General features: G+C 31.6%; 1 protein-coding gene across 1 annotated transcript in view; it reads right to left on the bottom strand.

Annotated features, from left to right (window-relative positions):
* The window catches only part of LOC147072566 (neurotrimin-like), a 427,935-nt gene that overhangs the window by 31,234 nt on the left and 384,599 nt on the right, over positions 1 to 12,102 (bottom strand). The window contains exons 4-6 of the mRNA XM_085946968.1: positions 6,200 to 6,358; positions 4,459 to 4,587; positions 60 to 353 (exon numbers count right to left, since the gene is read on the bottom strand). Coding sequence (XP_085803094.1) covers positions 60 to 353; positions 4,459 to 4,587; positions 6,200 to 6,358 — 582 coding nt within the window. The remainder of the gene's footprint in view (positions 1 to 59; positions 354 to 4,458; positions 4,588 to 6,199; positions 6,359 to 12,102) is intronic.

Here is a 12,102-nt window from a genome sequence, read left to right as displayed (position 1 = left end):
CGTCTGTTTAGAGTTTTTTGTATTATAGTTATTAAGTTATTAATAAATGAAGAACTTACTGTATAGCCTGATAGTGCCATCTGATTCACCCCTGGGATTCTTGGCGACGCATTTATACGTGCCGTAGTCGGAGTGCAGAATGTTGGCGATAGTCAGCTTCATGTGCGTCTTGTACGACGGTGAGTTGATGATGTTCTCCATGTGGTACTTCCTCGTCTCGTGGATCATGTGGCCGTCTTCCCGGGTCCAGTAGTTGAGGGACGTTGGGTGGGCTTCCGTGAAGCATTCCAGGGTGACGTTGTAGGCTAGAGGCGCGCCGACTAGCTGATGCGGAATCCACAGCATGGGCGGGACTGTAACACAGAGTAATCACAAAAAGTATAGACAATCAGTAATATAGGTGTAATGATATTATACGTGCGTTACATACAGTGCCATACATGACATGGTGATGAGCTTAGTTCTAAATTCGAACACCTCACGAATTATGATGGTATATCTTTTTATAACATTTTTATATTATACGTATGTATTTTGTAATACAATTTATCTTTACTGTTTTTTTATTAGTAAAAGGCCATAATTGATAAGAATATTAAGTCTATTCTCTGGTTCTAAATACACTGAAAAAACTGCATGCATTTTTTAAAAATGCGAGATTCGAACCCACGACTTTTACCACTGATGCTGATGCCTCAGTAGACGCGATTCTCAATAATATTGCCCTAGAAACCCTGAAAAGGCAAAAGCGTACAGAGCAGTAGCAAAGGGCGGAGGTAGGCTGTTAAAACCGCCATGAAAAGTGCACAGTAAGCTTTGTTAGTTATAAGTATTTGTTTTTATTGAACTGAGACTACGATTTACAGATGGTATTGATTCGTTTTTAAAAATCAATTAAGCCCTGCCTAAACCAAAGCGTAATAGTTTTGGTATATTTTGGGCGATAAGACAAAATTGTGCACACTTTTTCATTCATACTTATTTGTTTTCTTTGGATCAAGAATAAATATTATTACACATTTTTTAAATTTCATTAAGCCCTGCAGATAAAAATATTATTCTCTCTATAAAATATTCAAAGTTATGTATGATTGAATTGCATAATTTTAGATATTTTATAGATAGAAGAGTATTTTTCGACTATTATCAGCTATTGTGGTTTAGTTTTGGAGGGTTTAATTGAATTTTAAAAACTAACCAAAAACATCTGTAAATAATTGTAGTCTTATTTCAATAAAAACAAATAAGTATGCTTGATAAAAATTAGTATGCACTATTTATGGTGGATCTTAACAGTTTATCTCTACCCTTCGCCACTTGTACAGAGGCTTCACCAGATTGGGGGCGAACTGATGTGCCTGGGCTAATTTTGAGATTCGGAGAAGACGTAGAGGAAAAAGTGTATTTTATTAATCGTATAAAACTTACTTTCGGAGTTACAGAATTTTCGCTTTTCTCATTTTGAGATATTATTTTCGGGAGATTTGAATTTTCTCTTGGAGATTGGGGTTAGCGAGTTTCTTTTTGATGTCGCCCGGGGCGGCGAAAGTGGGCACTGCCTAATTATGCCGATTAGCGAAACGGCGCGGCGCCAAGCAGAAATTAGCCCGCGAGGGATTCGGCGCAAACTCCGATTTCATTACAAAATACTTATTTATTTTTTAAAGACCAACATTGTATCCTGCCGCATACGGACAATTTATTTATATCCTTGAAAATTAATGCTGACTTCAACATGAAAAATGCCCAGCACACAAGAATTAAGAGACATCGAGTTGTATAGTATCAAAAGATATTTGAGCAATATTCGTCAGAAAATAACATTATTACAAGATGAAAAGAACTTTGTATATACAACGTTTTTAAATTTTCTATTGAATCATATAAACTTGACTTGACTAGCTTAAACGATCAAAAAAAAATGTACTTGATAGAAATACTGAATAATGAAATGTCATTTCATATTGATCTTCATGGTAACGCACGTATATATTATTTATTAATTTAGTTGCTAGGACCCCCTAGCAACCAATAATACAAAACAGAATTATTAACTAAAAATGAATTCAATTCTACTTGATGGCTAAAAGTATTTAAAAAATGGATTGGCATCGTGTTCTGATATATTCTATAAGTTTAAAATGTCTAGCTAGTCGGGAAGTTAGTTAAAATCGATTGCAAGATTTATACCGGACAAACAACCACGGGACAAATAAGAATACGACCTAAGAAAAACGTTGTAAAAAAAGTATCAGGGCAGTATGATTTCCGAAAATATCGTCACTGTTCTGGCAGAAGACACTAATTCGAAAAAATGATATATTGAGTTAGTTATACCAAAATGTTCCTTATTTCAAACTTTACCGTCTGGAAACCTTGTTATAAATAAACAGTCTTTATTTTAAAGTCATCCTTTTTACGATTATTTAATAAACTCACATGATAGACCAGACATTTTAACAACTTCAAAGTCAAATTACTCAAAACTAGTATTCTCCAGTTAGTGTGTTCTGCCAGAATAGAGACGATAGATTTTAACATTTTGTATATTAGGAACTATTGATATTATAAATTGTTTTAAAATATACCAGTCAACATTTTAATACAAAAATTAATAATATATCCCTGTAGTAAAATTATTTAATTTGTTTCTAAAAACGTTTTTCAACAGGTAGGTCCTATTTTGGAATTATGAATAGGTAATATTTTGATTCACTACAACGCATTTATAAATAAATATTATGCTTATTTTAAATCTACGTCCATGATAACAAATTCTGATTTTAAAGCTTTTATAGGCAGTGACATAGAGGCCTGATTTTGAAGCCTCTACGTTAAAAAAATAACAATATAATTTTAATTTTCCAAATAAATCAATGCATGCAATTTTTTTTATTATCTATGTTAATTGTTTAGTATTTATAAATGTATTTGTACATAACTAACTAAATGCCTACAAGTTAATTGAAAAGAAATCGATATCAAAGATACAAATTTACAAAGAAAGCGCATTTTTTGTTTTGTTCACTGTTCGTATCTACCTATATAATTAAAGTTTTTACATCTAATCGGGAGTTATTAGAACCCCTACTTTTATTCAGGGATTTTGGTATACTTTGGGCAATACTTATGCATCTTTTTTCAAATTTAAATATAATTTAATATCTGAGTGACAGGTTTCAACTCTTCGGAGGCCCCCTTTTAAATTTTCTCACGAAGCGGTTAAGCCATGTTGCGTTAGGGAAACTAATATGTTTCTGTCTATAGGTAAATCTTATATAGAGAGATCTATATAGATAACTATTGATATTCTGAGAAAATATAAATACTTATTATTTTACTAACATTGAGTGATTTTTTTCATGGTACAAAATGGAAATCAATTATTAATTGAGTTAGCATTTACTTGGTAGAATTCCATTTTACAAGAAACGAAAAAATAATTAATATTAAATTCTACAGGTTTTTTTAAAAGGTTTGTCGATAGCTATTTCGGTTGTAACACCATTATCAAGACTATTCAGATAGGCCGTTTGCCTTTGCTTAAATACTATACGTGTATAGATAGAGACAGAATACATTTTCTTATTCGTTCCAGCAATATTATGAATTTTTACATTATTATTAATTGTAATATTATTAATACTTTGAAAACCCTAAGTGGGTTTTTTAAAATGGATATCGAAATTTTCAAAATTTATTCATAATATTGCTGGAACGAATAAGAAAATGTATTTTGTCTCTATCTATACACGTATAGTTTTTAAGCAAAGGCAAACGGCCTATCTGAATAGTCTTGATAATAGTGTTACAACCGAAATAGCTATCGACAAACCTTTTAAAAAAACCTGTAGAATTTAATATTAATTATATTTTCATTTTTTGTGAAATCAATTATATTTACTTCACTCTCAGATTATTTTATATTTTATATAGCGTTGTTTAGTGGAGCACTTAGTATACCAAAATATCAACAAATTTTAACTGGGAATAATATAAAATGTAGAATTGGTGCATACTTGAATTCTCATATATACTATGCACCGATAATATAATAATACTATGATCTTTTAACTTTTTTTAGTTTAACTCTATATTTTTAGTTAGCACATGTGGTTTAGGATTTGTAGAATGTTTACCTCTAAACATCACGCTTCCGGGTTGGAGTTCCGTATCTCGAAAACTCACAAGTTGTTTTTAAAATCTGTATTAAGACACATCACAAAACCAATAACCCAATGGATTGAGAAAAAGGTCTAAAGCTATTATTAAATTAAAAATAATTCTCTTAATATTATTATAACCACGTTGTTGAGGCTCATATGCTCTGCCTAGAATTATAATATGTATGTATATAAATTGATACAGATTGTAGCAGAGATTTCAAAAGATATATATTTATAAAATAGAAGTAGCACCAATTTAGAAATGTGTTTGATATTTATCTTATAAACTCACAGTCAACGCTGACTTTGATCCTCTTGGATACAGTTGGTGGAACTCCATTGCTGGCGATGCAGAGATAGGCGCCCATATCAAGTCGAGAGATCCGCGCCATCTCCACACTCTCACCCTCCCATTCTAACACTGGAAACAATCGGATTAATCAGTAATTTATTAAACATACATAATTTGAAAACATCTCAGACATATACCTACTTAATAGGAAACATCTTTTTGAAATATGAATGATATTTATTCGATAATGTTAGATTCTCAAATTATGTGAATTATTCGTCGAATAAGAAAAATAGTTTATTTTATTTAATACACACAATTTATTTTTTGACGGTATCTATGTAGTAAGTTTCAATTTGAATCAAGGTTTACAAACTGAGAATTTTTCAAAAAAATGTATTAAGGATAGAGAAACCCTTGATATATTTTCTAAAATATGTGTAAATACTTATCTGACTGACACAGATTAAAAATAAATATATTTTATATATTTTATCATTATTTTATATTAGTAATCTGTATATTTGTTTAATATTTTAATCATGTGAATATCTAATCAAGCTGAGTAGGTACTTATTCAAAATGCTAAATTATTTTATTCCACTCAAATTTAGATTGTAATCTAATAATCCTAGATATTATCCATTTGAATGAATGAAACTAACACAATGAATGTTAATGCAATATATTTTTAAAATCTGATGGCTAATCATAATAATAAGATAAAAAATGTGGCTAATTAAATAACTTATTTTCAAGTTCTGTGAATTCTCGGGGATCCTGTTTGAAAATAAATGACTATATACAGTATTAGTTATCTTAATCCAGAAATATCCCAAGCATATATCTTCAATCATATTACGTAGGGATACTTATATTATAATATATCGTCTATTTACTATTAAAACCTCGTAAGTCTGTCTGATAAGAATGTTGAGGAAGGAAAAAACATAATAAAAACAATATTTTAAACACCTCTCTAAAGCGTCAATTACATTGAGCTTCTTTACGAGCTGTTTGTTGGCGAATTTAAAAGCGGGCGATTCAGCTACTGCGATTCGATGATTACACACAAAACTTTCCATTCGCTGAGAAGCCACAAGCCAGCGACTATTTTGACAGAACGTAGTTCGTTTTTTTACCGGGAGGTTGCTAATGCGCTCTACTGCGCAGACGCAGTAGGCCCACACGCCGGCGTGTAGCGTGTAAAGTTGACCGGCTTTCAACTTTTCTTGGTAGAGTGTTTACAACCTGCTTGTTAGCTTATTGATGATTATACTGGGCGACTTTACTGGCAGATTATAAATTCGCCAACAAACAGCTCGTAAAGAAGCTCAATGTAATTGACGCTTAATCGATGAATCGGCTAACACTGGTTGTGAACTACGAGGTTTTAATTCCATGTCTGAAACCACAAGACCTACGAGTTTTCAAAATTTGTCGATAGATGGACGGCATACTAGTCTAGACTAGATAACCAAGATTTTGATATGATTTAAAATATATTTTTTAAAGTTGTCGAAAAAACTTCATTTTTCCATAATATTGGACTTACGAGGTCTTAATAGTAAGGTGAGGATATACACCATTGCTATTATGTATATAAAATATATATTTATGTTTTATTGCTTGAAGAAAGTAAGGGAGATAGAAAGAGAGCACAATATATTATTAATAATCACTAAATAATAATATTAATAAGTAATGCGGTATCTTTTAATATGTGAAGTATAATAGGTACCTGAATAGCCTTTGTTAATGGCAATTTTCGCATTGTCATCTCGCTTCCACTTGACGGTGGGCTTTGGGGACCCGTTGGCTCGACACGACAGGGTCACGTTCGCTCCCTCTCGCACGATGACGTCACTCGAACTCAACGAATCATCGATGTTTGGTGGAACTGTTCGAAATTCAAATAAAAAAGAAAAAATTATTAATATTAATATAATAGAGGTACATAATAATTTAATTGTTTATCTGAATTGATATCAAAATAGTAAATGCCGTGTAAGAATACGAAATTTCGTCTATATAAAACATTATTGAGATCTGTACGATGCTGGTTTCGAGAGGTGGACATTAACTGTCAGTATTGTCAAACAAAAACTTCTTGTCCACGTGTTAAAACTGTGAATTGGGTAGTTCACAATAATTATGGATCAAGTCCAGATCCTGAGATATTTGAACCTAAAGTTAAAACTCCTTTTATAAAATTCAGGAATGTTTTCACTGTATAATATACCTACTATTTTGTTTTCATAGTATATGGATCAATTTAAATAAATAGTCGAAACATAAAGTATAATCAGGCTTTATTAATATTAGAAAATTAATGTTAGCAAATATTTCTTTATACTGCTGAAGGAACTGTCAAAATGGACATGATTTACATTCAATTTGATGTCTTATCAATACTAGTATTGCCATTTTTGCGGAAAAAATATAGAAATCTGTCTTATCTTATGAAAATTGGACTTGATCCATAATTATTACAATCACTTCCAGTGTAATTAATCGCACTTCCGTTTTCAAATGAGAAAAAATTAGAAATTTATCATTTCATTTTACGCTCACGTTACGTGTACAGATCTATCAATTTACGTAATTTGAATAAATTTTATAATAAAAACATGTCTAAAAAGATCAGAAGTGATGTTAAAATTATTATTAGTAAACTTTTGGTTTATTACCAGCAAGAAAAGGAGTCGCATCTAAAAGGAAAACCAATACAATATATTTTAAACACGCCTCTAGCACGCGTTGCCGCCATGGCAGGTATGTCACTGAGAAGTCTTCTACATGCAACTACAGCGACTTCCTGTTATCGCCGATTTCTTGTTGTCGGACAATAGTTTCAGTATAAACAAGTCTCACAAGAACGTATCTTGTTAGAAATCTTTCATCCGATTTGTGTTAACGACGTCTGGTGAGGTTGCTACAACCATTAGCTCAAAAAATCATTGATGAGTCTGAGATTGTGAGATGAATCAAAACGCCTGCGATGGACACATATAAATGATCAAGCGTCGAGAAAGCGCCTCACGTTTAACAGACCAGAAGGAAAACTGAGTGCGAATTCTGTGTCATGGTGGCCTAGTAAAAGGCTTGCGAGCGACTGAGAGTAATCGATGAGAGAAGGAGAGTGAAAGACCCGGTAGAGTGGAGGGGTCTGATTGGGAAGGCTATGCCTTATTCCGGGACACAAAAAATCTAAAATATTCTTCTATCTATAAAATATCTAAAATTATGTAAGTATGGTTTAATGGTAAAATTTTAGATAGTAAGTATATAGATAAATGAATATTTTTTTACTATTATCTACTATGGCTTGGATTTGACAGGGTTTATTTCAATTTTAAAAACTAAAAAACACTATCCACATATTGCCTAAGTTCAATGAAAACAAATACGTTTGACTGACAAAGCTTAGTGTGCACTATTCACGTCGGATCTAACAGCCTACCTCCACCGTTCGCGAATACCCACTTAGTGTAATCTAAAAATATAAATTATGAAAATGTGATTCTATTAATAACACAATTTTATATACATAATTTGAAAACATCTCATGCATATACGAGAAAAAATCATTTTGTAGAAAATTTTTTTTTTTTTTTCTTCTGCAAAATGATTTTTTCTGGTGTGTATATGCATGAGATGTTTTCAAATTATGTATATTCAGTATATTGAATGTTACATTTTCAATTCTTGTGTCTTATTCGTTGAATAAAAGAAATAGTTTATTACAACACAATTTTATTTCAGACAAGACATTTTGGTATTGTAGACGTTTTGAGAAAAATCTTTGGGGCTGTTCAAGAGGGTGGCATTTGGAGGTCAAGGTATATTGTTACTTTATGGCGTGTACTTGTGTACTTTATGGCGAAAAGATCACGCGGAATATGCAAATTCAGAGACTACGCTGGATCGGTCACGTGCATAGAATACCGGACGACATACCGGCGAGGCGGGCTATGTACGCAACCCCCGATAGCAAGAGAAGACCTGCGGGTCTATTCTATACAAAAGGCTGCTTTCGTCCGCTAAAACCGCTAACTAGGGTATGTTTGTATCAAATTATTAACACGTATTGTAACAATTATAATTAGCCGGTATTAATTGTTGTAATAAATGCTATATTTTAACGGCATGCCTCCTGCCTGTGCTAAAATTTAGAGCATGAGCGATAGAGAGAGAGCGAGAGAGAGACAGTTTCGACTGATTAACTGATTAAAAAATACCTACAATTACAATTATAATATTTCAATATATAATGTATGTAACAAATACTAACACATTATCATGTTAGCACGTTAGCGGTCGATATTCGCCTTTTATATAGAATAGACCCGCTGGACTGTGCCACGGGAGATTTAAAAATGCTCGGTTAAAACAATTGGAGAGTGACGGCTCTGGATCGTCCAGGATGGAGGCCAAGACCCACCAAGGGTTGTAATGAAATAAATGATGATGATGAGACGTTTCGAATGGTCTAAACTCTAAAAAATGCAGAAGATATTTTGAATATTCACCCAATCTTTGTAGTATTACGAATATAATTAATGTACGATGTAATACTTATCGGGATGGGATGTAGCTACGTTTTTTAACGTTCGCTGTTATTGCTTAATATAAGTCTGACGTTTCGTCGCCGCTTTGTGCCTTATTAAGGGGATACAAAATATAAACGTCTGGTCGGATGAAAGGAATTCGAAATTATATTTCCTCCAAAGTTACACCGCCGTTTGCGGCATTTAATTAAGATTCTATATTAGTTTCTGCAATTCGCAAAGTTCACTCGATATTAAAAATTAAAAGAACGTCTGCAGCGCACGAGGAAAGCAATATAAAGACGTACTCGCAGCACGTATAACGTTATTTTATTTATCTTTCGTTTTGCGTTAGATTAAATTACATTGTAATGCAATATGTTGCAAGATAGTATTATCAAGATTTTTTGTAACTATGTTACGTAACAGTGTAATGAGATCACTATCAATCGAAGAGTACAGCAAAAAAAAACTTGAGCCCTTCCCCTGATACCTATCATTAAAGCATTTCAACTGAGTTTAGAAAAAAGGGCGTAACCCTCGATTTTTCGAAAAGTGCTTTTATTAGATATTAACAATGTCCTGTAAAAAGGAAGTAAGCCGCAAATGCCGATTTATTATCTAAATTCAGATTTTAATTGAGCTTTAATTAAGTGTTAATTTAAGGAAAAAAAGCTTTTACCCTCAATTTTAATGATTTTCTGTAATAACTACTTTAATTATTAGTAGATCGAAAAGATATTACACCTAATCATCAATCATCATGCACCTAATGTATATGCCTATTTTTTTTATTAATATTAAACCAAAATCATTCAAAAAACTTTTTTGGCTCTCCTGTGAAATTTGTTCTGTGTGGGTTACGCCCTTTTTCCTAGACATGGTCGATTTCTTTGAATAGTTTTATTTTATGAAATATTTTTGAGCACATAAAATCTTGATTCCATGTATTACACACTTTAAAAAATTTAATATACATGATATTGCTACGTGAAGGCAACACTGGGATTGTTTCATTCAAATCAAACTATATTATGTTTATTTAATATATCAGTTATTCCACTGTTGCTTCGAAGTTAAAAGACATTTTTTAATAAATGCAACATTGGTATTTCTATTTTAAATTGGGTACTTATTACATTAAAAAAACTCGGTGATTTATTATGTACGTATAGCTTGCAGCAATCGATTGGCATACGTATCGTCGCTATAGGATTGGTTTGTCGAATAGACCAAATGTTCAGGAGACGAAAAACAAATTTCATAATCCTATATTTAAATACATGGAGATATTTTAATTCTTGTTTTTACAGCATATGAATGATGTATGCATTACCATTACAAAGTAATTTTAAGAAAATGATGGTTCTGGTCCAATTAGATACAAAAAAACATTCTGCATTAAAAGGTCGATTTTGACAAAAACGGATATTCGATAAACCAATCCTATAGCGACGGTATCTCAAAATTAATTGACTTTATCACTTTATCTCACTGTTGTTTCAGGTAGCGAATATTATATACCAGTGGCATGTTGTGACTTTTGAGATCGGACATGCTCTTAATTACAAGTAATGTTAACTATCACCACATCTGTTTAGCACATATAAAACTATTCTATACTTGAATAGGATATCTATAAGTGATGTGCGGCCCACAGATACTGTAGATACGGAGCATTCCCATAATTTATGGATTTATTGTGCAGTTTTATTATATTTTGTAGTAAACTATACTGTTTCCGATGATTCTATAGTTTATACATTGCTTGAGGAGCTTGATTAATTGTTATCGCTGACATTATATGAATTTTATGGAAAATGTTTAGAATACCGAAAGACTACCACTACACATTAAATCACACCAAACTACTTCCATCAGCCATATGGGGTTGCTCCCTATGATCAAATTAGTAATAAAATCTTAAATAGATAACATATAAAAAGATATTGGTTATTATTTATTTACTATAATCTATTTTTCAAGTAGAATGCCCACACGCAAAAGTCACCGCACGTCAGTGGTATATATGTATCTGAAATTTATGTGGAGGGTGTGTATAATTTAAAAACTAATTACCGACTGATTTTATTCATACAAATATTGCACCTATCACAGCAACATAAGTAGTGATATTGTATAATATGATGCTAGTATTAATATTATGATTTGATTATTTTAACGGTTTCATTATCTATGCATATTTCATAATATTAATATCTAGGAATGATTAAGGGATGAGTCGCATCTACTGTATAATATATGAATGACACGCCACTGGTAATATAATATATAATAGACAACATTGCTTCACATGTGAATTTTTAATAATGAACAAATTTATAGAAAACATGTAAAAAAACTGTGACTTTATATCATAAAATGCGTTTTTTCTACTACTACTTTTGCCCTCTACTGTCTCTTATAATATTATTATGATGAGTGAATTTCTTCATTTAACATGGCGTGGTCATTTCATTTCTCCACAATATAAATAGAAAAGGTTTTTATTTAAAAATATATTTTTAAAGCTTTGAGACATATCGCGTACGACCTAATGATAATTTCTGTCGAAGACTGACATTTATATTATATATATTAAATTTACACTGGAAAAAAGTAAATACGAACACATTCTAGATGTAAATGTAACCTACGTGCGAATTTTGTGTACCTATATTATGTTCGTCTGGATAAAAAAATACGCACGCATATTTTCTTATATCTATGGTAATTTATACGGTGTCAAAGTCATGTATATTTCGCTCTCAAAGGCTTCCAAATTTTCCTACATTTCTTGTTAAAACAGTGAATATAAATAAGATGCTTTTATATCAATAATTTATTTCTATGATGGATTTCATCCCTATATATATTATTAGAGGGTGTTGGGTATACCTTTTACACTATACAACACGATATTAGATGTTTAAAATAATGACAACGAATAATGATCCTTATTCACTACGTAACAGTGGCGAAGAGTATCTATATTTGATGAAAGAAAACAACGGGTAGGTTCGCAAAAATTTTTTTTTTCTACACATAGATAGTAAAGTTATACTTAACAGGACTTAAATAATTTGGTAATAAT

Source organism: Rhyacophila brunnea, unplaced genomic scaffold (genome assembly GCF_057557595.1).
Source record: "Rhyacophila brunnea isolate RB1 unplaced genomic scaffold, BYU_Rbru_1.0 scaffold_2, whole genome shotgun sequence".
NCBI classification, from domain to species: Eukaryota; Metazoa; Arthropoda; class Insecta; order Trichoptera; family Rhyacophilidae; genus Rhyacophila; species Rhyacophila brunnea.
Note: the sequence above shows the minus strand (reverse complement) of the source record. Positions and strands in the feature narration are given on the sequence as shown.